Raw genomic sequence first — 26,373 nt, 5'->3', positions numbered from 1 at the left:
GCAATCTTTATGCTGAAGAAACTGGGTCTCAGAGTTTTGTTCCCAAGTTGGGGTTCATACCCATCATCCACAGGCCTACCAAAACCCTCTTGCCTTCCAGGCCCCTACCCACATGCCTCCCCTGGTCCTTCCTGCCCCAGAGGACACCGCTCCTGGGGTAGAGATCATTTGCTATTTCCTCCTGGATTTTAACATTTTAACACTGAAGGGCTACCATAGCAATCTAAAAGAGCATTGTCAAATAGGATTTTGTGCAATGTGGGAATATTCTATATCTTTTCTGCCCAGTACAGTAGTCCCTAGCTGCATGTGGTGATTGAGCACTTGAAATGTTGTGAGTGTAAATGAGAAACTTAAGATGTTATTTACCGTATCGGACAGTGCAGTTCGGGAATCTTCAAGGCTCAAAACCCGTGAGGGTCTGGGCTATCACTCCTGACACTCAGCAACCCACCCCAAGCCCCAACACCTCCATAGTCTTGAGGGACCACTCTGAATTACCTGCCTATACCAGGGACCACATCGCGGGGTCTGGCTGTCCTCTCTTCCCCGGTCTTGCCTCGAGCGCCAGGGGTCGCTGTGCCCGCGGGGCCGGCGGAGCGCTGTGCGCGGTGCCCGGCGCTGTCCGGGAGGCGGCGGCGGCTACGCCCGCGCGGGGCTGGGGAAGCGGGGGCGGCCCCGGGCTAGGAGGAGGAGGAGGCGGCGGCGGCTGCAGCCGCGAGCTCCCAGGCCTGCGGGCGGCAGCCTCGGAGGGACCTCGGCTGAGCTCTGCAGAGCTGGCCGAGCGGGCCCGGAGCTCCCCGGTGCCCAGGGCGGGCCCCGCATGACCGTGATGCCAGTTTGGTCAGAGCCCCTGCGCCTCGGGGACGCAGCAACTTGGTGAGGGGGACAGGACTCCGGACTAGACAGCACCGGAGCTGACCGCTCCCGCCTGCAGTCCGCCTTTCGGAGTCTCGATCCCGGGCTCAGAGGCGAGGAGAACCTCAGGACGGCGGGTGGAACCCGTGGGTACCGCCGTGGGGCAGGTAGGTCCCAGGCGTGGGAGCTCAGAATTGGGAGGACTGAGTGGGCGCGGGGCAGGGGCGGGAGAAGGCAGGGAAAGGTTAAAGGATCTTGTGGTTCACATTCTCAACCCTATGCTGGCATACAGGGGTTTGGGGAAAACAGCCTGGGAAACTGAGGCAGGAGTGTGGAAGCCTGAGAACAAACACCAGAAGCTTCTTTCTCAAGCTCTCTCTGAAGGAAGGAATAGAATGCCAGAGAAGGCACCCCAAATGCCCACTCCCGGGTCTTTTGGGTCTTGGGGTTCATAGGAGAGATGGGAAAGTGGGGTTGGAGGTGCGGCAGCTCAGGGTGAAATGGGTTGGGGGACTGCCGGAGAAAAGGCACAGCTGCCTTTGTAATGATCAAAACAAAGGTTCCTGAAGGGGGCAGGGAGAGGAGATACCTACTCAGAAAAGAGGTACTTCTAGAAGCTCTCTGCCCGTGGAGCACAACCATCCCAGGGGTTTTGGCATCACTTCCTCCATCTGCCCCCGCAGTCTTTTCTGGGCTCTCACTCTGGGGAGCTAGGACACATGGCTCTTGGTCCTTCTTGAGCCCCACCATCCTACCTGCCTCAGTTCCACCTCCCTCTGGAGGTTGAGGGAGGGGAGGTCTTGGGGAAAATGGAGATGCTTTGGGGCTGAGGCTGCTGAGGCTCAGAGACCTAGAGGACTCCCGTTCTAGCCCTCTAGAGTGGGAATGGGGGTGAGGGCAGCAGAGTTGAGCCAGCTCCTGGCCAGTCCAGGAAGCAGGTGTGATGGGGCTAGGAGGAGGAAGAGGCAGAGAGGATTCAGGACCTCAGGGGTTATTATTCTCAGGCACCTCTTCCCAGCAGTGGCTGTCAGATTCTGCTCAGGAACTCTTCCCTGGCCTTCAGCCCCTTCCCAAGGCCAGAGAGATGACAGGGTTGGTTCTTAGACACCTCCTACCACCAACCCTGCTTCACTCCTGGCACAGAGAAGCTCCCTCCGGAGCTACACGTTCCCAGAGTCTGCAAGGACATTTGCGAATTCCCAGGGCAGAGGAGGGACTCTGCCCCCTGTCCTGGCACCTTGGGGAACAACCTCAGAATTAGGCACTACTTCAGTGCCCAGTCCACCCACTTGCCCTCACCCAGGCCCTCCTCCACCCCCTGCATGGCCACGGGCTCCCTCTGTCCCTTGCAAACCACAAGAATCTCTCCTATTTGTCTAGGAAGAGTGAGTCTGAGGCCAGTAGATGAACTGACAGAAGATAAAAGATTCCAAAAAAGGTGAGTGAGGAGACAGTTGAAGAGGGGGAGTTGGGGGAGTGGTGCGTAGACAGAGATCAAGCACCCTATCCAAGGGAGCAGCCGGGTCCTGGCATTTGGTTTGGCCTCTAGTGTTCCCAGCACTAAGCTGGCACCTGAGGGAGCCCAGTGATCCCCAAGGGGTAGCAGTGCAGCAGAGGGGGTGGTTCATGCCCCTTCTGTGCTTGGGTGGCTCCCAGCTGCTCTGTGCCTCTGCTTTACTGGGGTTCCCCCCATTTCTAGTCCACTCTCTGGGATAGATTTGGGAGATTCGAACCATCAAGGATGAAGGAGGAGAAGGAAAGGGGAAGAGAGCAGAAGCAAGGTGGTCCAGTGGGAACAGGGCAGGTTTCTGCGCTCAGGGCCTTCTACCCACATGCTGCCTGGCCTTGGGCAAGTCACTTGACTTCTATTAGCCTCCACTTCATTTCTTCCTTTTTATATTTAAATTTTGTTTAAGCTGAATTGCTAGTACCTTCCTGTGGTTCAAATCCCAAAAGATTAAAGAGCAATAGGGAGAGAGATTTCCTTGGCAGTCCAGTGGTTAAGACTTTGCCTTCTAATGCAGGGGGTGCGGGTTCGATCCCTGCTTGCGGAGCTAAGATCCCACATGCCTCGCGGCCAAACAGCCAAAACATAAAATAGAAGCAATATTGTAACAAATTCAATAAAGACTTTAAAAATGGTCCACATCAAATATTACTCAGCCATAAAAAGAAACAAAATTGAGTTATTTGCAGTGAGGTGGATGGACCTAGAGACTGTCATACAGAGTGAAGTAAGTCAGAGAGAGAAAAACAAATACCATATGCTAACACATATATATGGAATCTAAAAAAAAAAAAAAAGGTTCTGAAGAACCTAGGGGCAGGACAGGAATAAAGACGCAGATGTAGAGAATGGACTTGAGGACACGGGGAGGGGGAAGTATAAGCTGGGACGAAGTGAGAGAGTAGCATCGACATATATACACTACCAAATGTAAAATAGCTAGCTAGTGGGAAGCAGCTGCATAGCACAGGGAGGTCAGCTAGGTGCTTTGTGTCCCCCTAGAGGGGTGGGATAGGGAGGGTGGGAGGGAGATGCAAGAGGGAGGGGTTATGGGGGTATATGTATACCTATAGCTGATTCACTTTGTTATACAGCAGAAACTAACACAACATTGTAAGGCAGTTATACTCCAATAAAGATGTTAAAAAAAAATGGTCCACATCAAAAAAAAATCTTAAAAAAAAAAAAAAAAAGCAGTAGGGAGAAAAATATCTCCGTTCTACCTCTGTATCCCAGCTAACTAGTTTCCCTTCTTAGTGGCAAACAATGTTATTAGGGTCTTTTGGTACATTTTCCAGGGCTAGCTTAACCCATATTTGAGCAACATATATAATTCCTCCCTTTTACACATTGAATACACATCACCAGGCACTTTGCTTTTTTTCCCTAGATGACGGATTATCGTTGGAGATCATTGCATGCCTCAGTACATAAAGCATTTCCTCATTCTGTTACAGCTGTCTGGATGGGCATTGCACAGATGGCCCACAGTGTATTTAGCCAGCCCTTTACTGACGGTTGTTTAGGTTGTGTCCAGGCTTTTTGAGTATCAGTTTGCTCATTTGTAAAATGGGTACAAATAATCCTACTTTGTAGGACAGTCGTGAAGGATTCAAGAGTATGTTTGCAGGGTCAAGTGCTCAAAACATGGCAGTCAGCATTATTGCTCCTTCCATGTCACAGCCCTCCATGGGACCATGCCTGGTCCATTCTTTAAGACCCCTCCTAAATGTCATCTCCTCCACAAAGCTTTCCATGTTTTTCCCAGCAGAACAGTCTCCCTTCCTGCTCCCCTTTCTGACTGTAGTACTCACCACTTTCTACAGTGAGTTTGTGCCAGGCCGAGAGCTGCCTGGGGACAAGTCGTGCACCCTACCCGCCTCTGTGCCCCCCAGAGCACGTGGCATAGTGGTGCTGGCACTGGGCACTGGGAGGACTCCTGCCTGGAGTCAAGCAGGGTGTGTGCTTCTCTCTGCAGGATGTGTGAGAGGGCCACACAGAACTGGAGCACGGGCGGCTGGCTGCTGGCACTTGGCCTGGTCTGGCTGTGGACCCACCTGGCCTCGGCTTCCTTGCAGCCTCCAACTCCAACAGGTCTAGGGGAGGTGGTGGGGCCCTGGGGCGGGCGGTTTTCCAGGATGCCTGGAAAGCTGGACACCACTGCACCCCGTTCCACAGCAGGCAGATCTCTGAGGCAGAGTAAAACCCACAGATTCGAGGGCAGACCCATTCTCACCTTCCCTTCCATGCCGGAAGGTGTTCTGCAGGGAGAGGAGCCCCTGGGTCAGGGCTTAAGTCTAGCCTCCTGGCCTAATTCTGTGGTTTTCCTTTTGGGATGGCTAAAGCCGGTGTAAGCGGATGATCCTCGCCACGCATTGTAAGCCCTCGGGGCCCTTGGCCTCGCCCAGGGGAAGCCAGGAGATGGGGGATGGTGTGGACTCCATCTTTCTCCTGCCCAGGGGCCAGACTCTGCCAGGGTGATGAGTGTGGCCTCACTGGGGAGGAAGGAAGGATAGGAACACAGATGTGGCAGGAAGATGCCATCCATTTCCTCCTCCCCTGCAATTGGAAATCTCTTACCTACCCCTGGCCTGAGCTGGGAGGAGGGGCTGAAGGACAACTAGGGTGGGTGGGAGGGGGGCAGGGGTGCTGGCCTGGGCCGGGCATCTAATGGTGTGCTGGCCCTTTCAGTCCCCGTGAAGCAGGGCACCTGCGAGGTGATTGCTGCTCACCGCTGCTGTAACCGGAACCGCATCGAGGAGCACTCCCAGACTGTCAAATGCTCTTGCTTCTCTGGCCAGGTGGCCGGCACCACCCGGGCAAAGCCCTCCTGCGTGGACGGTGAGTGAGAGGCTGGGACCCGGCAGGGAGGGCTTGGTCAGAGAGATAAGAAGGGCTGTCCAGGCTTCGCCATCTGTTGGGGATACAATTTCATGCCCAGCTCAGGGCTTTCACTGTCAGAGTCTCAAATGATGGGGCCACCTCTGGGAGGAGGGGCACAGATGTGACCATCGCCATCCCATAGATGAGGAAAGCTCTGTCATAAGCACACGCCCTCCCTCCTGGCCACACCTACTGCCTGGCACATACGCGGATTCATTTTCTCACACGATCTTCTCAGGCCTCCCATCATCCTCATCACTTCACAGCCACTCCTCCAGACGTTGACTTCTTCACCTGCGGCTCCTTCCCAGGCCTCTTACACATCCCCTCCTCTCGTTCTCAAGCCGGCCTTTACCCTCCCCTCACATGGACACACGTGTATTGCTTGGCCATGAATTCCTTCGTATCCACCCCTTTCCCATGGCCCCACCCATGCTTATTTTCTTACTCTCACATGGCAGCGCCATAAACGTGCCCACTTGTGCTCACACGCACACACCTGCTTGTGCGCACTCCCTCAAATGGCCTGCACGCTTGCTCACGTACACCAAGGGGTATGTTGAAGACTGTGCCTCTCTGCTAATGATGTGGTGGCTCAACTCAAGGGTTGCCTTAGAGACAACTTCCCCTGCCTTCACCCCTCTCTGTCTTTGGTGAGATGTAGGGGTCAGTGGGGTTGAGGTTGGTATGGTTGTGTCCCAAGGCCTCAGCCTGAATACTGCCCTTCCAGGCAGCCTGGAGTAGGAAAAAGACAAAGAAAATGCAGAGCTCTAAGCCAGGGTGTGTAAAAACATGCCCTTATTCTGCACGAACCACTCCCACGCCCACAACTGCATGCTGTACTTGCAGAGAACTTAGAGCTGCCCTCACTGCTTCCTGCTCCCACAGCCTCCATCGTCCTGCAGAAGTGGTGGTGTCAGATGGAGCCCTGCCTGCTTGGCGAGGAGTGTAAAGTGCTCCCGGACCTGTCGGGATGGAGCTGCAGCACCGGACACAAAGTCAAAACCACCAAGGTATCCAGAGATAGACACTTCATCGCAGCCCTACTCTTCCCCCTTCGCTGGGGGCGGAAAAGGGGACACAGGAACCCTGGGCTCTAGGATGCCGGTTTCCCAGGCTGAGATCTGCAAGCCATGTGGGCTCATCCCTGGACAGTCTCCCCTGGGTTTGTCTAGACTCTGGGGACTGAAATCCAAGGTGTTCTTCTGGGCATATTCCTGATGCTCCTGTGGCCTTAGTTTCCTTCTCTGCCAAGAATGAGTTTGCCTTCCAGAACATATCAGGTCCATAGAACAAAGTAGAGAATTGAGGGAATTATCTAGATAATTGAGAGGGGAATCTCTGCAATTGCCATTCTGCCCTCCCACCCCTGCTGCAGGCCCACCCCCACATTCCCACGATTCACTCCCTGTAGCTCACACCTGCCTTTCTCTGGTTGAACTGCTGTGCTGACACCAGCCGAGAGGATTATTATTTCCATGGTTTGCTGCCTGCCCCACAGAACAAGGGATAATCAAAATTTTATCGAACTCGTTAGCAGTTCCATGTGTGTCACGGTTAATCCGTTGTATTGCTCTGTCATGGCCGTTTGTACAGATGGGTGACACTGTGGGGCAAGTCAGAACTCTGCCTCCTGCCTTCCCTCCCCACCATCACACCCAGCAAACAAGCAAGCAAAGAAAACAATACAGAAGGAAAGGCGGGCTCCGGACTTCTAAAGAGAACATTTTCATAGGGCACAGAACAGGAGCTACAGCAAGAAAAAGTGTGGCTGGATCTAAAGTAGAGCTTCCTATCTGCAGGCAGGCAAGGGACACAGCCATTCTGAGTATATTTAAGACTAGAAGAGACCCACCCCAGAGCTTCTGACATTTGTCACTATTGTATGGGTCTGGATTTGTAGGCTGTAGATCACTGTGCTTGCAATTTGGTAGCTACTCTGAAGCAACCAGCAGTGATGCAAGGCTGATTTATGTTTGCATGGGCCACCCAGCCACACTTTCCCAGTCTGGACTGCTTTAGGGGAAAGTGACCTGCATATCCTGGGGAATCTCGGGCACACTGGCATGGGACAGGCATTCCCTTCTCTAACCTTCCCGCATCACTTGCTCTCTAGGTCACACGATAGCTCTTGGGGGTCATGACCTGACAGCTTGATTGAGCCACCCACTGGAGAATGGTGTCCAGTTATCAGCTGGAAAATATGGAGATTCACTTCCCTGGACCCACACCCTGTGCAAAGTGCAGCAGCACTCTTTCCAGAGGTATTGCAGTTAAGCTTCTCAGCAGATACGTCCTCATATCTCCAGGCCAATCTCCAGCCACATACCTGTGGTGTTGAGTTCTCCCTGGGGGACACAGAAGAAGGTCAAGATAGAATCCCTACCCTTAAGGAAAGTTCAGTCAAGTTGAAGAGCTGACAAAAGGCAATCAAGGTAACTTAGATTAAAGTGTGTGGTATCAGACTGGTTTCTGGCCCATATGCTGTGAGCATGTTGGGGACCATTCACCCCACTTCAGTTGAGGAGACTCCCACAGCCCTTCAGCCACCCTCTGGCCACAGGGCACAAAGACATAGGTCATATTCACCACCCACTACTTCGGTGGGACCTCACATCATAGGTCATATTCACCACCCACTACTTCAGTGGGACCTCACAACGGTCCGAATCCCCGGCAAGCTGCTGACCTACTGAAGGAAAACACTCTCCCCTGATGCCAGACCGGCTGTATCTCATTTGGATGGGGCTGAATTGACTTGGGGAAGGAAAGCAGAGATGAAGCCAAACAACTTTACAGAAAAGCTTCTGCAGAGGCCTTGCCTGCTTCGGACACACTGGGTATGGGCTGGACAGGACTGTAAAATCACCCCCACCCAAGCACCCAGGTTTTTGTTTGTTTGCTTCTTTTAACAGATGAGGAAACTGAATCCCAGAGAAATGAGGTGACTTGCCCAAGGTGTCACAGCTTGGGCTCCCAAATCTCTAAGACGGCTGACCTTTCACTTAGCCTGGATGTTGGGATTCCAGCCTGGGCTTTCCATGCTGTTTTTTTCTCAAGAACAGGAACCTGCAAAGAACTGGCTGGACAGCTCAATGATTTTGAGCAAGAACTTTTACAAAGTTCACTCCTATCTGAAATAATCCAGAATACCTACCCACAAGGATGCAGGCCCACTGGGTCTCCACTCTGCCCTCAGCCCCAAAACTTCCAAACAGAACCCATGACAGCCCAGAGGTCACTCAGCCCAGTTACAGCTGGGCACTCTGAGCTGGAAGCCTTGTCCACTCTAACCCGTCTTTTCCAGAGTCCTTAGGCTGTGCCTCTCAGTGGCTCTGGCTCCAACAGAGGGTCTGGGTGGCGTCCAGGGCTAGTCAGAGTCCTCTTCCTTCAAAGGCCCTGCTAGGCAGCAGGGGAGCCCCTGCGCTGGATGGAGCCCCTGTCCAGGACTGAAGGTCAGCCAGTCAGGCTGCACCCTAGGTGGTCTGCGGATGACACACAGGCCTCGGGGACTCAGAGACGCGAATTACTTGGATGTCTCATCAATAAGAGAATTACAGCCTCAGTGACTGCTGGCATCAGCTGGGATCAGGTAGGATCAGCTGGGATCGCCAGGACTGCAGGGTGTGATGGGGCCTTGAGGGGAGGGGCGTCAGTAGAGACCAACTGGGACAATGCTGAATTCTGACTCTCAGAGAAGATAGATCAGATGACGGGTTGAGGCTGAGAGTCTCAGTCCCTCCCTGCTTCTCTCCCTCCCTTCCCATGCAGTAGAATCAAGACCGTTGACCCCACTCCAGGGTTGATCTTTTTTTTTTTGAGGTGCTCTTTTTTTTTTTTTTAACATCTTTATTGGAGTATAATTGCTTTACAATTGTGTGTTAGTTTCTGCTTTATAACAAAGTGAATCAGTTATACATATACATTTATCTTCTTGTTTGCCTTTTTGTTGTTTTTGGTAATGGGGTGAACAATGATGCCAGCCTCTCACTAGGCTGTAGATGTCAGAACTCTGACAACTTCGAATCTCTGCATATAGTGGGGTCACAGGGTGAGGTAGTCAAGGAGTAGGTCAAAGGTCATCACCTCCTTCAAGGTTGGGGAGTGGATTAAGGTATTGGCACTCTTTCTGGAAAGGATAGTAAATATTTGCAGGCCACATACAGTCTCTGGCATATTCTTTGTTTTTGTTGTTGTTTATTTTGTTTCATGTTGTTTTAAAAAACCTTTTAAAATGTAAAAACCATTCTTAGCTCAAGGGCTGTACAAAACCAGGCCCCAGGCAATTTTTGGAAGGTTGCCAACCCCAATAAACCTTTGAAGGCAGGCCATCTCTGCAGCTTGGGTCTGCCTCCCGGCCTGCCTTTGGTGCAGTGGGAACCTGAGCATGAGGGGTGGGTCGGGTTTTGTTTTTCTTCTAATGTTCCTTGAGAGACTTGGTGAGTGAATTATTTAGGCTACAAATGAGACAGCTTTAGCAGAGTCGGACAATAAGAGCCTGCTCTCCTTGAAGCCAGGATGCAGGCTTCTCTACTCCCTCCCCATCCCTCAAGACTGTGTCCAGGAGGGAGGGAGGGAGAGGGCTCCAGCCGCCTGCGCATCTGCTGCATCCATAGCCAGTGGACTGTGAGCTGGGGGATGGTGCTGTACAAACTCCCCCCAAGCTGCCAACCACCGCCCGCCCCTGCCCCAGCCAGGCTCCTTGATCCCTGACTTCCCTCATCCCTGCTTCAGAGAAGACCTCCTTCCTTTGGCACATGCTGGAATTTGCTAATTCATTTTTTTAACCCCTCAAAGCCTCCATTTCCTCCTGACCTAATCATATATTTATTTGGTGGGCTTTGAGGGGTATTCTTTATATGGCCAGGAGAGCCCCACACAAGAGGATCTGATGGAGAAGGGAAAGCTTCTCACCTCCCAACAGAAGTTCCCTCAGGTCCTGCTTCCAACTAAGTCAACATTTGTACACATTTTGTAGCTGCTTCAATGGCAGTATAGGAATGCAAATTAATTTTCCTGGAGCATAGGGCTCCTGGATCATTTGTGTTCCTTTTCTCCCCTTAGTGGGATGGGCTCTCAGATTTCCTGAGGTTAGCTGGTAACCCTACCCACCCAGCTTTGGAAGGTTGCCAACTACAGAAGATCATGTGGCTACTTTCTGTGGCCTCCTGGCAGTTTCATTAAGGTCTGTGAGTGACATCCTAATTAATGGCTCCAGACAGTTGGCTAGAGTTGAAGCCGCAGCTTCCTAAAATCACAAGCTTAGAGCTAGAAGGGATTTAAGAGACCTTAGCCAATTCCCTCATTTGACAGATGAGAAAAGGAAGGCTCAGAGAGGTTAGGTAATTTGCTCAAAGTCACACAGCAAGCTGGTGGCATGTGCTGCCCAGTGATCCAGACAAGTGCTCTTTACGCTATTGCACGTTGCCTCTTACTCTAGTATAGATGACAGCCCTGAAAAGAAGCCAGAATTTCAGCAAGGATGAATGTGAAAGAGTCTCACTCTAAAATCACCCAACCCTGTGAGTTCCAAAGGACAGAATAAAGAAGAATGGGAAGCTTTTAGAGATATATACACAGAAAGGGGGGAGAAGGGACAAAAGGGGGGAATTGAGATCACTCAGAAGAACATCAAAACACCAAAGCACCACACAAAATAATGAGAATAAAACTTGATTTTTATCCTTTTTGGGGGAGACAGAATGGAGCTCCTGTCAATCTTTGGGAGACCTGTGCAGCAGTTTTGATGGTTTCAGAATTCTTTGGAGCCTAATGCAGGGGGCTGCAAACCAAGGCCCATGGGCCAAATTTGGTCCACCACCTGTCTTTGTAAATAAAGTTGTATTGGAATGTAACCATGCTTATTTGTTTATTATTGTCTGTGACTGCTTTCCTACTATGAGATAGCAGAGCTAAGTCGTTGCAGAGAAACCATACGGCCTACAAGGCTTAAAATATTTACTGTTGGACCCCTTGTAGAAAACTTTTGCCAACCCCTGCCCTGGCGTTTTTATCAAATCTTTCTCAATACACGCTGACAATTTGGAAAATGATGACTGTATGTTGAATTTCTAGGTTTTTGGTTTTTTATTTTTGAGTCTGTGCTTGTGTCCCCTTTAATCCCTTCCAGTGCCACTTGTGAGCTCTAACAACCAAAGAAACGAAGAAACAACGACTAAGACAGAGGCCAAGAAAAAGACTTGGAACAGATGGAAGCTTCCCTGATATGTTGTCACACCCCAGATCAGCTCAGTTCACATTTCCCAAGGTCATGTAAATTCTTTTTTTTTTTTTTTTTTTGCGGTACGCGGGCCTCTCACTGCTGTGGCCTCTCCTGTTGCGGAGCACAGGCTCCGGACGCACAGGCTCAGCAGCCATGGCTCACGGGCCCAGCCGCTCCGCAGCATGTGGGATCCTCCTGGACCAAGGCACGAACCCACGTCCCCTGCATCGGCAGGCGGACTCTCAACCACTGTGCCACCAGGGAAGCCCAGGTCATGTAACTTCTACTTTTAAACCTCAGGGAAGTAACTGCAAGTGCACCCATGTGTAAAGATGTAATTGTGTACGCATGTATGCTGCTGGTGTTTCTGTGCATCTGTGGATTTGAGCAACTCCATGCTCAAAAGCAAGGCTGATATTCAAAATATATAAAAACTAGCTCACCACAGAGACTGACTAATCAAGGCAAATGCCAACCTGTACGTCAGACCAGGGCACACTGACTGCACAAAGCCCAGTGCGTTTCCACTCCACCTGCTGTGGCTGAGATGGGACTTCAGAGTAGGGGAGCAGCTAAGCTGGTTCTTGATTTCCTTGGTCTTGTGATGTGTCACTGAGGGTGGGTCTGGGTCCAGAAGCTACTGGACTCAGATGGCTATAAACATTGTATTTGGAATAGACATATAGACTGAGCATAAGCAAGAGCAGGCAACTGCCTTTCAAGCCTTACATAAGGGTACACACTCCCCTTTAGTCTGGCTTAGAGGGATAGGATTCCAACCACTTTCAAAGGCTGGGTTGACTTCCATGCTGGGTGATTGGCAGTACACAATCGCTTCTACTAGTGAATGTCTACCTTGTGTCAAGCACATTAGGCTCTTTATATAGGTAACAGTATACTAAATGGGACTCTTCCCATCTCAAGATGTGGGCAGAGGCCTCAAAGGTGAGGAAAAGAATAATAGGGATCAGCTATTATCAGCTACCACATTCTAAATCAAGATGCTAGGCTAGGGACTTTGCTGGTGGTGCAGTGGTTAAGAATCCGCCTGCCAATGCAGGGGACACAGGTTCGAGCCCTGGTCTGGGAAGATCCCACATGCCGCGGAGCAGCTAAGCCCGTGCGCCACAACTACTGAGCCTGTGCACCACAACTACTGAAGCCCACGTGCCTAGAGCCTGTGCTCCGCAACAAGAGAAGCCACCGCAATGAGAAGCCCATGCACCACAGCAAAGAGTAGCCCCTGCTCGCCACAACTAGAGAAAGCCCGCACACAGCAACAAAAACCCAATGCAGCCAAAAATAAATAAATTAAAAAGATGCTAGATTATATCTCAGATTTGTAAAATGGATGGTCCATAGGGCTTTACTCCCCTCCAGACTGTATAACAGAGGGCTAAGAGCTGAGGCTGAAAGGCAGGTGGTATTGAAGGTCTGTCTGGAGTGAGTTGTACTTCCTTTCTCCCCCAGCCAAGGGGAAGGTTTAGGTGTCGATTCTGTCTTTCACCCACTTAAGAGGGGAATTGCAGAAAAGAACTCCAAGAGCTATTGGAGTATGAGGGACAGAGGGACTCAGGACTGAAAATAATCTAGCAGTGATTGTGGCTGGCTTGTGGGCCTGGATAGTGAGTCTAAAAAACTGTTTTGGGTGTGAGCCGTACCTCCAGAGCTTAGCAGAGCATGGATGTTTGTATGTTTTCCAAGGGCCAGATGTGGACTGCCCAAGAGGGCTGCCTGGAATGGAGAGGTGCCCCACGTAGGGAAAGACTACCAGAAGCCATGAGGCTGAGAGGGAATCACAAGTGGCCAGAGAGAGGAGGTACCGGTAAGTGGGGGATCCCCAGCAGCAGGGCATCTTCCAAAAACCCAGGAAAATGTCCTAGATGCCAACGTCCAAACCTGAGATTGAAAGAGATTTAGACTCATAGACATTAAATAATTTGCTCGGGATCAAGCAGCTAATAAATGGCAGGTGGTGGTTTTATACTGTGTTGACCTGGGTGAGCTGGAACTACATTTTCCAGAATCCTCTTCCCTGATGGTTTCTGATCACAGTTGGCCAAAAGATTAATTTGTGAATGATTTAGAAGAGATAAGTGCAGTGGTAGTAATTACTTTCTGAAGGTTGTCCTGGTTAGAAGTGCCACCAGGTTCCAGGCTGTACCCATTCTCCCTCGTTCTACAAGCTTTCTTAGCAACCCCCAGGCCTTCTGACCAAGAGCAACCCAGGCCAACCCCCAGATGCAGAGGCAACAGGCTTCCATGTAAACTTCTCCACCAACTCTCTAGGATCCTGCTCTAACAACTGGGCATGCCTGACTTCAGAAGGGTTGATGAGTGACTATTCTTTGATCCTTCAACTTCTCCATTCAGACTCTGATTTCCCCAGTTATTCCAAAACTGTATAAGCCTTGTTCCTAAAATAAATCCCTTGTTTCATAATATTCTTAGTGTCTCTCCTTCCCTGACTGAACCCTTTCTAATATCATTAGTATCAATATCAAATCAGTATCAGATACCATTATAGGTACTGGAAATTGTTCCAGAGGAACAGAACTTTAAGGATAGGACTCTTGAAATTGATCTGTTTAAAGGCATTAATGACCCTGTTGCTAATGGTAAAAGAGACACTGGTAGACCGTGGCCGGCAGTGGCAAGACAGATACATTAATTATCACCTGTAGACAACTGTATTCAAATACCTATAGGAGGCAAGGCTTTGGGTAACCAAGTATTTGCTGCCACCGAACAATTTAATGGAAATAAAGAGTATAACGGGGTTAGTTGGTTTCTTCTAAGTGCACCCAAGAACTTTGAAAGAAAATTATGAGCTCAGGTCTTCAAATTCCAGCTGAAGTAAGGAGTAAAGGAGTAGGATAGTTCTATGATTACCTGAAAAGAAACCCTATTTCCTATAGCTGCAGGGTTGAGATTTTTGAAACCCAAACTCAAAGTAGTCAGGTGGTAGTCTCTACTTTCATTTTAGTAGAATCATTGTTGTGTCCCCTGGTGGAGCCATTCTTCCCTTGGGGACTAACACCCTTAAACCAGCCATGCCCAAAGTTTTAGGAACAGGAAATAACATTTGGCTAGTGAATCATTAGAGTTAGGAATGAGAAGAGCCACTCCCACTTACCCCATGCTGGTTCACCAGCACACGCAATGAGGGCTATGATGGTGGGCAGTGTCAAGTGGAAACCTCTAGAATGGCCTACCAGAATGGTAAGCTCAAGGCAATTTCATTCCTGGAGGGATTGCAAAGATTAGTATCACCTTCAGAACTTGAAGGACGTAGTAGTGGTGATTCTTACCTCTTTCAACTTGCCTATTTGTTCTTTGCAGAAAACAGACAGATCTTGGACAATGACAGTGAGTTATCATAACCAGGCAGACTCCGTTTTCAGCTTCTGTTCCAGACATGTTTTCTTTACTGGAGAAGACATCCCTTGGCACCTGGTAGGCAGCTATTGATCTGGCAAATGTTTTTTCTTTATACCTGCCTAGGGGAACAAAACTTGCACCCTAAAATATCTCTTTGGCAGGTGGATTATTTCCAGCTAAAAACAATCTATGCCCAAAAAACTCAGGAAGAATCTTTGACCTTACCCCAACTGCCTGAACAATTTAGATAGAGGGCCTGTCATAGGAACAGAGCTATCACTGAGATGTCTGCAAAGAACATGGGCTAGGTATGGTGGAGGAAACTCTTAGAGATCAGAGTCCACTCTGTGTCCCATATTCTCTGCATAGTGCAGCAAACTTTTGTTTACCAAACATTTGCTTTTCCATCTCCTTCCTCCCCTTTGAAGTTCCAAACCATTATCCCCAACACCCTCTTTTGTCTTTAGCTGAAGATGGTATTTAAGGTGAGGGTTTCAGCCTTTTTGGTGAGTTACTCAGCTTTCCTGAGTCTCTCCCATGTATACATGTTATTAAACTTTTGTGTGATTTTCTCCTGTTAATCTGTGTCATGTCAATTTAATTCTTAGATGAGCCAGAAGAAGCCAGAAGGGTAGAGGAAAATTCCTTCCTCCCCAACACCTGTTAATAAAGATCACCCAAAGCAGTTTACTTTCAACTGGCAGGGCCAGCAATACACTTTTACTCTCCCTCCTCAAGGCTTTATCAACTACATGGATGCTATCATGCTAGATGGATCTGGTGAGTAGAAGGTTGCTAGTACTCTAGACACTGTGGCAAGACACACGCATGCCAGATGGTGAGAAATAAATCCCACAGAAATTTAGGAGCTTGCCACCCTGGTAAATTTTCTAGGGACCCAGTGATCTGAGGCTATGTCAAGATACCCCTTCTACAGTGAAAGACAAGTTGCTGTCTCTGGCTTCTCCTACCAGAAAAAAAGAGCTTAAATGCTTAGCAAGCCTCTTGAAATTTGAAAATATCCTAAACTTCATTTGGACATGCTGCTCTCATTTATCAGAAAAGTCAAATGTCTGCAAGTTTTGAGTAGGACTCAGAACAAGAGAAGGCTCTACAATAGGTATGGGCTGTAGTGCAAACTTATCTGCCCCACAGGCCATGTGAACTCTCACAGTGCCTGCACTGTATGGAGTTTTTGGCAGCCTCTGAAGATGAATCGCAGAGCAAACCCTTAGGATTTTGGATCAAACTATGCCGTTCTCCTCAGATAACTATTTTCCTTTTGACAGATAGCTTCCAATTTTTTTGGCCTCTACTACATACTGGATGTTTGACTGTGAATCACCAAGTTACCGGGTGACCTGAGCTGCCCATCATAAACAGGGTGTTATTTGGCTATAAAGGCATAAAGATGGGCATTCACAGGAGTATTCTGTTATCAGGTGGAAGTGGGCTTCATACGTGATTGGACTTGAGCAAGACCTAAAGGCAAAAGTAAGTTGCAAGAACAAGTGCCTCAGGTTCCCATGGCCCCTCTTCCTGCAAAACTGCCTCCTCTTTCTCACACCTCTGGCCTCATGAGAAGTTCTCTATGACCAGCTGACTGAGGAAAGAAAGAAGTCTGACCTGCTTGACTGCTGGTTCTGCATGGTATGAGTTGGTTCTGCAGGATTTGGATTATTTCTACCAGAAGGTGGAAAGTTGCAGCACTGCTGCCCCACTCAGAGAGGACCCTAAAGTAGCGGTCCCCAACCTTTCTGGCACCAGGGACCGTTTCGTGGAAAACAATTTTTCCACGGACGGTGGGGGATGGGGGATGGCTCGGCCGTAATGCGAGCAATGGGGAGCGATGGGGAGCGACAGATGAAGCTTTGCTCGCCCACCGCTCACCTCCTGTTGTGTGGCCCCAGGGGTTGGGGACCCGCGCCCTAAAGAATAATGGTAAAGGAAAATCTTCCAGTGGGTAAACCTTTGAGCAGTACACATGGTTGCTCGTTTTGCCTGGAAGGAGAGATGGCCAGAGGTATAGACATACACTAAAAAAAAGCGTGTGAAAAAAAATTAAATTAAAAAAAAAAAGTTTGTGTGTGTGTGTGTGTGTGTGAGCGCATGTGCGTGCTGTGGCTAAAAATTTGACTTGATGTTCAGGGTATCGGAGAGAATGTGTTTGGAAAATTGGTGGTAAGAAAGTCTGCGGAAGAGGTATGTGGATGAACCACTCTAAACTGACACAAAGTGTGAAGGTACTCATGTCCCACGTGAATGTTCACCAAAGGGCAACCTCATAAGAAGAGGATCTTAATAGTCAGGACACCAAGATGCCACATTCTTTAACCAACCATTTCCTCCAGTCATCCCTGTCTTGGCCCAATTGCTGGTGATCAAAGTGTACACAGTCTAAGATTTTAAAATTAGAAACTTTTCAATGTCTTAATTTTTTTTGTTTTATGTTTTTTTCTGACTGAGCTGCATGACTTGCTGGATCTGTTTCCCAACCAGGGATTGAACCAGGGCCACAGCAGTGAAAGCGCCAAGTCCTAACCACTGGACCACCAGGGCATTCCCTGTCATAGTTATTTTTATCCTGTTGTATTAAATAAATATTGATCGCCAAGTTTGTCTCAAAAAACAAAGTGTACATGGTGGCAAGAATAGAAGTTATGCATGGCTCAGCAACATGAGCTTCCATTCATCAAATCTGATATGGTTACAACCACTGCTGAGTGCCCAGCCCACCATTATCAGAGACCAACACTGAACCGTAAGTGTGGCACCACTTCCCAGGGTGAACAGCCAGCCACAGGCCATCATGGAATGGGCAAAGCTTCTCCTCACTAGTAAATACTTACTCTGGATGTGAATTTTCCTTCCCTGCTCACATGCTTCTGCCAAAACTACTATCTATGGACTTCTAGAATATCTTATTCATTCTCACAGTATTCCACCAAACATAGCTTCTGACCAAGGAACTCATTTAACAGCAAATGAAGTAATGTGCTCATGAACATAGAATTCACCGGTCTTATAATATGCCTGATCACCTTGAATTAAATGGCATGAAAAAATGGTAGAATGATTTTTTTTGAAATTCAGTTACAACGCTAGCTGGGCACTGGCACTGGGCAGGGCTTGAGTAATGTCCCTAGGATGCTGTATATGTCCTGAATCAGTGACCAATACGTGTAGTACTGTAGTCCTCCCATAGCCAGGATTCATGAATCTGAAAATCAAGGGGTTGAAATGGAAATGGCTCCTCAATTGTAACTCCTAGTGATCCACTAGGGGAATTTTTGCTTCCCAGACCCACAAATTTGGGCTCTGCTGGTTTAGAAAATAATTTGTCTGCTTAGGTTAGTTATATATAAGTAAAATATATTAATATATATACTTTTCAGTGACTGTACTAGGTGAGGTATTTGCTGAAAGCAAAGGGAATATGGAATGAATAGCAGAGAAAGAAGTTAAAAATACCAACTTTGGGGCTTCCCTGGTGGCGCAGTGGTTAAGAATACACCTGCTAATGCAGAGGACACAGGTTCGAGCCCTGATCCGGGAAGATCCCACACGATGTGGAGCAATTAAGCCTGTGTGCCACAACTACTGAGCCTGCGCTCTAGAGCCCACGAGCCACAACTACTGAGCCCACATGTCACAACTACTGAAGCTCGCACACCTAAAGCCCGTGCTCTGCAACAAGAGAAGCCACCGCAATGAGAAACCTGCGCACTGCAATGAAGAGTAGCCCCCGATCGCCACAACTAGAGAAAGCCCGTGCACAGCAATGAAGACCCAACGCAGCCATAAATAAATAAATAAATATTAAAAAAAAAAAACAGCTTTGACTACATGACCAGTTATAGAAATGAAGACTGTAGTAGCTACAAGTATTTCTGCCTTACAGTAATATGAATGTATTAATTTAAATATTAACCAATTATTGTCTTCCATTTTCCCACTCATGAAAGTGATCAGGACTATTTACTACTTGAAGGCAAACAGGAAACTGTTTAGAAACTGCCCGAGATCTCATCCAGAACGACAAAAATGAATGCATATGTTGATGTTAAAGGTGAAGGTATGATAAAGAATAAAAGTGTTTCCTGCTTGAGCCCTACCACATCATTTTCATTCAATAAACTGGTTTCGCGTACCTTGAATCATCTCATCTCCATAAAACCCTGTGAGGTAAATGTTATTAACAGCAGGTTATAGATGAAGATGCTCAGAGAGGAATAAAAAGCCTGAGAGCCTTCAATAGCTGTCTCACTACCTGGGAGGTCAGGACCAGGAAAAAGCACATGGTAAGTAAGAATCGAGGAGTGGACATTTTTTATGTGAATTGTCTCATTTAATCCTCACAACAATTCCATAAGGTAGGTATTACTATTCTGATTTTACAGACAAGGAATCTAAGAGAGGTTAAGTAAATTGCTAAAGATTACACAGCAAAAAAGCGGAAGTTTGAACCCGGGTCTGCTTACTTCTAAAGCTCATATCCTTTCACCACACATGAACTGTATTCTGGTCATCTCCTCAGGGACTGAGCTACTCAGAGTCCAAATACTTTACAATTAATGCTTAAGGAAGGTGAGAGGGGCCAGAGGATGGACTGGGTAATAAGCGCCATGATAGAGGTGGGTCCTCTGTGCTACAGGAGGAACTATCTAGAAAAGAAACTAAATCCAGCATAGGGAAGGCATTCTGAGGACCAAGTCTTTAAAGTTGAGTGGGAATCAACCACGTGAAAGGGGTGCATGCGCGCGTGTGTGTGTGTGTGTTGGAAGGAAAGGAGGCATAAAGTCTGAGGAAAAGCATTTGCAGAGGAGGAAGGCTTGAGACAAGTTCAAGTAAATAGCTAGCTGTGGCTGGAATATAAGGGATAAGGAGAGATGGTGAGAGATGAGGCTGAAGGTCAGTCAAAAGTGAGCTCAGAAAGAAGCTGGACACCGTGTGGTTTGAGTTCTATTTCAAGACGATGGAGGACCTTACAAGGGCCCAGGGGCAAGGGAAGAGGCAGGTTGCCACTTTAGACAGCTGTAAGACCAGATGACAGTGTGACTATGCAGACAGGGAAACTAGTTACCAGTTTTAGCAATAATCCAGGTAAGAAATAATAAGGCCTTGAACCAAAAGCAGTGGTTGCCTGGGAGTGCAGAGAGGGGAGAGAGGAGGAAGATGAATATATTTTCAAACTCTGAAATCTCTCTCCATTCCCTAATGGATGCTTGCTTTTTCTCTTCCACCATCACAGAGGTCTGAGTGCCAGCACTGACCCCATTCACAAGACAAGTGACTGCCTATATGCTGCTTGAAAGACACGAAAAGCCCAGCATTCCAACATGCAGCCTTCGCCAGGGCCTGTAACCCCTCCGCTGGAGTCCCTTTTGGGGGCTGTATTCATCTATTGTAAAACAAACGTTTACTAAGCACTAATTGGTGCTTTTGGTTAATGACATTTTAATGGATCACCATTTGAAGCTTAGCTAATTTCAAGGCAAGGCTGGAAGAGGAATTTGGACATGGACTGTGGCAAGTCCAGGGGACCATGCCCAGGAATTCTAGGGTAAGAAAGGAGGGTACACTGCCCAGGAGGGACGGGCTGCTGGGTTGGGACAGGGAGTCCCTGCCATAAGGAATTCCCGCCCTTTAGCTCTCAGGAAGTTTAGGGCATTGGTCTTCCCTTTCACTCTGGTAAAGATCAAGTTTCTCTTTAACTTCTCTTTATGCATATGGATTCCCAGACCTAGCTTGGTCTGTACGAACCAGAGCCTAGGCTCAGCCAAGAAGGCACCTGATGGAGCACCTTCTCTGATGTGTTTTTGGAGGACGATTGGGAAGAGGACGCTGAAAAGCTGTTCTTTTTTTTTTTTTAATTTATGTATTGTATTTATTTATTTTTGACTGCATTGGGTCTTTGTTGTTGCACACGGGCTTTCTCTAGTTGCGGTGAGCGGGGGCTACTCTTTGTCGTGGTGCACAGGCTTCTCATTGCTGCGGCTTCTCTTGTTGTGGAGCACGGGCTCTAGGCATGCAGGCTTCAGTAGTTGTGGCACATGGGATCAGTAGTGGTGGCTCATGGGCTCTAGTGCACAGGCTCAGTAGTTGTGGTGCACGGGCTTAGTTGCTCCGTGGCACCTTCCTGGACCAGGACTTGAACCCGTGTCCCCTGCATTGGCAGGCAGATTCTTAACCACTGCGCCACCAGGGAAGTCCCTGAAAAGCTGCTCTTAACAGGTGAAGGCTTGCAAGCGCCATCAAGGCAGCCCTGGGCCCCTCAGAGCTCTGGAAGCTGACAGACCAAATTGCAGGAGCAGCGTAGCTGCCCCCAAGTCCCACCTTGCACCATCCCTAAGCGCTAGCCAAGGACTACCCAAGAGGCATCGATGACCGAGGGGATAGGAACGCTGAATTTTTCTCCTTGGGAGTGATACCCAGGACAGTCCTCAAGGCTGGAGGTTGGAGGTTCGTTCTGTTGCTCTGCACAGGGAAGTCGAGTTTACCGTGCTGCCTGCACGAGCACCCACTGGGTAGCCAGCCACCAGTCAGTGAGACGCACAAACCCTGTTTGCTTTTAGTCGCTGATTTTTAAAGATTAAGCTGCTTGCTAGTAAGCCGAGTGAACATCAACAATCTTTCCAGGAAAATCTTTTAATTAAGTTTACACAGAAACGATTGGTCACAATTGTAGACATTAGTCAATTAGAAGATGTAGCTATTTACAATAGCCAGGTCATGGAAGCAACCTAAATGCCCATCAACAGATGAATGGATAAAGAGGATATGGCACATATATACAATGGAATATTACTCAGTCAAAAAAAGGAACGAAATTGGGTCATTTGTAGAGATGTGGATGGACCTAGAGGCTGTCATAGAAAGTAAGTCAGAAGGAGAAAAACAAATATCATATATTAACACCTATATGTGACATCCAGAAAAATGGTACAGATGAACTGGTTTGCAAGGCAGAAATAGAGACACAGATGTAGAGAACAAACGTACTGACACCAAGGGGGGAAGTGGGGGTGGGGGTGGGGGTGGGGGGATGAACTGGGAGATTTGGATTGACATGTATACACTACTATGTATAAAATAGATAACTAATAAGAACCTGCTGTATTAAAATAAAAGAAAATTAAATTTAAAAAAAAAAAGATGTAAGAGAGGGAGAGGGAGCGAGAGGTAGAGTGGGGTCCCGGGTCGTGTGCGTGTGTGTTGAGTCCAGGAGACTGAAGGTTGTGTGTGCAAGATTTGCGGAGGGAGGTGTGTCTCTGCGGGCAGCGGTGGCGGGATGGGAAGGGTCTGTCGGTGCCCCAGCTGGAGCCCTTGAACCTAGAGGAGGAGTGCTGCAGGCAGCGACTCCGAGAGAGCGAGCCCCCTGCTTCTCGAGATGCGCCTCAGTGGGCGATCAGTGGGCCCGGAAGGCTGCTGGCCACTCCCAGCAGCGGGTCGGGTCCCGAGTGAGGGCTTTGCCTTCGGGAAGCGGGCCCGCGGAGAGGCGACTTCACCGCGGAAGGCGGAGGGCTGAGCCCCAACGCTGATCAGCGGGACTCGACGGGTCAGAGCGGGTCATCCCCAGGCTGGGCTCTTCCCCCTCAGGTACCCCAAGCAAGGCAGAGGCGTCTCCTTTCTACCCGGCCCGGACGACCTCACTCGGACCCTGGTTAAGCGGGGCGCGCCCGCCCGCCCCACTCCCGCCTGCTCCCGGCGCCGGGTGGCCCGCGGTAGGTGGCATCCTGCTCGCGCCCCAACGAGTCAGGTCACCCTAGGTCTCGGGACGCGACGGTGCAATCCCGAGGCCTCGGGGACGCAAGGGTCCCCGCCGAGCGGACGCGCGCTCGGAGTCCTCTGGGTTCAGCCCGCGTCCGCTCGCCGTCGCGGGGGCAGGTGCAGGGAGACGTCACTGTTTCGGCTGAGTGGTCTGGGGCTCCGGCTGGACGCGCAACACCCCCTCCGCATTCGCGGCAGGATTGGCCTCCGCACCCCTAGCCCCACATCCGACGAGGCTGCGACAGTGAAGGCCCTCGCGCACCACCTCCCCCGGCCCAGGAGTACCCCAGAGCTGCTGAAGATGTTAACTCTTGAATTCCTCTCAGTGGCCGGCGCTGAGGCACTCGTGGAAAGTCTCCCGGCAGAAGGATCAGGGTCTTGTGGATGCAAATGGAGAGGTACGAAGGGTGCAGATATTGTCTGTGCAAATTGGAGCCCTATTAAATGCTGTGCCTCCTTACCTTTAAGAATCAACTTTACTGGGGCTTCCCTGGTGGTGCAGTGGTTAAGAGTCCGCCTGCCAATGCAGGGAAAACGGGTTCTAAGCCCTGGTCCAGGAGGATCCCACAAGCCGCGGAGCAACTAAGCCCGTGCACCACAACTACTGAGCCTGCGCTCTAGAGCCCGAGAGCCACAACTATTGAGCCCACGTGCCACAACTACTGAAGCCCGCGTGCCTAGAGCCGGTGCTCTGCAACAGGAGAAGCCACCGCAATGAGAAGCCCGCGCACCGCAACGAAAAATAGCCCCCGCTCGCCGCAATTAGAGAAAGCCCACGCGCAGCAATGAAGACCCAACGCAGCCAAAAATAAATGGATTTTTTTTAAATCAACTTTACTGAGGTAGTTTATGTACAGTAAGATACCCATTTAAAGTGGACATTTTGATGCGGTCTGAGACATTTGTACCCCCCTACCATGATCAAGATACAGAAAATTTCCATCTCCTCCAAAGTTCCTTTGTGCCCTGTTCCAGGCTACCTTCTCCGCCACACCTCATCCCGCCCCCACCCTCGCCCCCATCCCCACGCCTGGGCTCCAGGCAACCCCTGGACTGCTTTCTGTCACCACATATTATATTTTCGTATTTTCTAGAATTTCATGTACAGTGTGAACTCTTCTGTGTCTGACTTCTTTCAGACACAAAATGTGTCTTAGCATAATGTTGTTGAGAATCATCCATAATGTTGGAAGGATCAGTAGTTTACTCCTTTTTCTTGCGGAGCAATTTTGCATTATCTGGTTACACTGCAATTTGTTTATCCTTTCTCTTGTCCGTGGACATTTGGACTTTCCCCCAGTTTTTGGCTATTTTGAATTAAGCTGTTACGAACATTTGAACAAGTCTGTGTGGACATATGATTTCACTTCTGTCAGGTAAATATCTAGACATGGAATTGCTGGGTTTTTCCCAAGTGGTCGAACCATTTTACAGTCTCATCAGTAGTCTATGAAAGTTCCAGTCACCTCCACATACTCACCAACATTTGATATTGCTAGTGTTTTAAATTTTAGTTATTCTAGTAGAGGTCCAGCTGTATCTCATTGTATTTCTAAATTTCACTTCTCTAATAACTTACGATGCTGAACATCTTTTCATGTGTTCATGTTTTTAAAAATTCATATACCTTCTTTAGTGCAATGTCTATTCAAATCTTTTGTTCATTTTTATCAGGTTATTTGCTTTATGTTATTGAGCTGTAAAAGTTCTTTATGTATTTCAGATATAAATCCTTTATCTGATATGTTTTGCATATATTTTCTCACAATCTGTGGCTTGTCTTTACATTTTCTTAACTCTGTGTTTCAAAGAGTGCTCTACATTTGATGAAGTCCAATGATCAATATTTTCTTTTATGGCTTGTGATCTTGGGGTCTTATCTAAGAAATGTTTGCCTTATGCAAGGCTGCACAGATTTCCCCCTTTGTTTTCCTATCCTAAACATAAGAGTTTTAGCTCTGTGATCCATTTCAAGTTAAATGTGGTGTGAGGAGTTGAGGTTCATTTTCTTCTATATGGATATCCCATTATTCCAGTATCATTTGTTGCATAGACTATTGTTTTCCTATTAAATTACCTTGGCACTTGTGGGAGCTAGCCTTTGAGATGGCACCTAATGAAAATCTTCCTTATTCAGTCTCCTGCATACTCCTCTTTCACACAGAATATGGCTGATCTGTGCAACCAATATCATGTTTGTCTTAGTTTGGGCTGCTATAACAAAAATACCATAGACTGTGTGGCTTAAACAGCAGAAATTTATTTCTCACAGTTTTGGAGGCTGGATAGGCCAAGATAAAGGTACCAGCCAATTAATTTCTGGTGCGGACGCTCTTCCTGGTTTGAAGATGGATGCCTTCTTGCTGTATCCTCATGTGATGGAGAAATGTATCATCTCTCTTGTGTCTCTTCATTTCAGGGCCCTAATCTCTTTCATGAGGGCTCCACCCTCAGGATTGAATTACCTCCCAAAGGCTCCACCTCCAAATACCATCATGTTGAGGATTATGGCTTCAAGATATAAATTTTATGGGGACACAGTTCATAGCAGTATTGCAGAAATCAGGGAGTATACCTTACAATGCGAGGTCATAAAAAAATCAGGGAATATACCTTACAATGCGAGGTCACCTTACTCTCTTGGATCACTCATCTCGGGGAAGCCAGCTGGATACTTAAGCTACTCTGTGGAAAGTTTTAACCTGTGAATTTTAGGGGGGTACAATTCAGTCCATATCAGGAGGTCTACAATCTCCTTCCCCCTCTTCTGGCAGATAAGACAAAGACTTGAGAACTCACTGATTTCCTGACACTATAGAAAAGTCTTTGCACAAACTTGGACATGTTTAACGCTTGCAAAACATTTGGCCATTGTCAAAGCATTTCTATATGCTTCGTCTTTTAGGTCTTTACAACAATATGGGGCAGGGAGAGGGGGCAGTGAGCTGAGAACGTGCCTTATACTTGGGTATGAAGGATCACAACCTGACTGCCTCTTAGTTGACAGGCCAGTGGGAATAAGGAAGGCGAGAGGGGGACTGACATGGGGAAGGATGAAAAGGAGGGGACTTGTGATTTTCCAAAATCAGTGTCAATGCCTATTTTTCTCTGAGGAAAGGGTTATTATAATCCTAGTCTTCAGATAAAGGAATAGGACTTGTTCAAATACCACATAGCTATTAAGTGGCCGGACCCATAACCTGGTGCTCAGCCCTCAGGGCCTTGGGTATTGCTGCACACCTGAGTCTTGTGAAAACCACAGACCTGAAATTTAAGTCAACATAGACTAAGGAACCCAAGGTATCCCACTTAGCATGTGATTCTCTGATCCGCAAGTTCCAGGGCCTCGTGGGCTGAGGTCCTACCAAGTCTCTCAGTAGGTTGGTCTGGCTGCAGCTTGTCTCTCCCTCAACCTCCTAGCCTGCCTGGCATCTCAGATCTCAGCCAGCCTCCTCACCTGGAGCAGTCAAAGTGGAGACTGGAGGGTAGGAAGGACAGCTGTCCCATGTTGGCAGAGCTACTGCCTAGGGAGGGGGAGTACCAAGAGGGGCAGAGAGAGCAGTGGGAATGGGACCAAGAGTCAAAGAGGATCATAGCAGCCTCTCTTGGAGCCACACTGCCTGGAGTCTTCCCTTGTCCCTGTGTTTGGCAGCCTTGGGTAGGTCAGCTGTGGCCTGGACTGGGAGTCCTTGTCTGAGAAGTGAGAGCTAGAGGGAATGGCTCCCAAGGCTCCTCTAGGCTGATGTCCCAT

The 26,373-nt window shown here is 48.6% G+C and overlaps 1 protein-coding gene and 1 pseudogene across 2 annotated transcripts; both read left to right on the top strand.

Moving 5' to 3' along the window:
- The first annotated feature begins 704 nt into the window (after positions 1 to 704).
- Positions 705 to 21,860, top strand: TAFA3 (TAFA chemokine like family member 3). 2 transcript variants are annotated; one of them, XM_089917838.1, is made up of 9 exons: positions 705 to 1,025; positions 2,239 to 2,296; positions 4,344 to 4,459; positions 5,057 to 5,206; positions 6,137 to 6,261; positions 7,365 to 8,840; positions 11,379 to 14,927; positions 15,461 to 15,632; positions 16,142 to 21,860. In XM_089917838.1, exons 3-6 carry the CDS (start codon positions 4,345 to 4,347, stop codon positions 7,374 to 7,376), a joined length of 402 nt encoding a protein of 133 aa, XP_089773964.1. In that variant the 5' UTR covers positions 705 to 1,025; positions 2,239 to 2,296; position 4,344; the 3' UTR covers positions 7,377 to 8,840; positions 11,379 to 14,927; positions 15,461 to 15,632; positions 16,142 to 21,860. The 2 variants fall into 2 exon arrangements, with proteins under 2 accessions (XP_089773964.1, XP_089773959.1); XM_089917833.1 differs by having other exon boundaries at positions 6,098 to 6,261.
- A 143-nt stretch (positions 21,861 to 22,003) lies between these two features.
- On the top strand, positions 22,004 to 24,429 carry LOC149750678 (uncharacterized; annotated as a pseudogene).
- The last annotated feature ends 1,944 nt before the right edge of the window (positions 24,430 to 26,373 follow it).

This window comes from Delphinapterus leucas, chromosome 1, assembly GCF_059928025.1.
Source record: "Delphinapterus leucas isolate spDelLeu-1000000601 "Yukka" chromosome 1, BTC_Dleu_Yukka2, whole genome shotgun sequence".
In the NCBI taxonomy this organism is placed as follows: domain Eukaryota; kingdom Metazoa; phylum Chordata; class Mammalia; order Artiodactyla; family Monodontidae; genus Delphinapterus; species Delphinapterus leucas.
The sequence above is the reverse complement of the archived record's forward strand: the minus strand, read 5'-3'. Positions and strand labels throughout refer to the sequence as shown.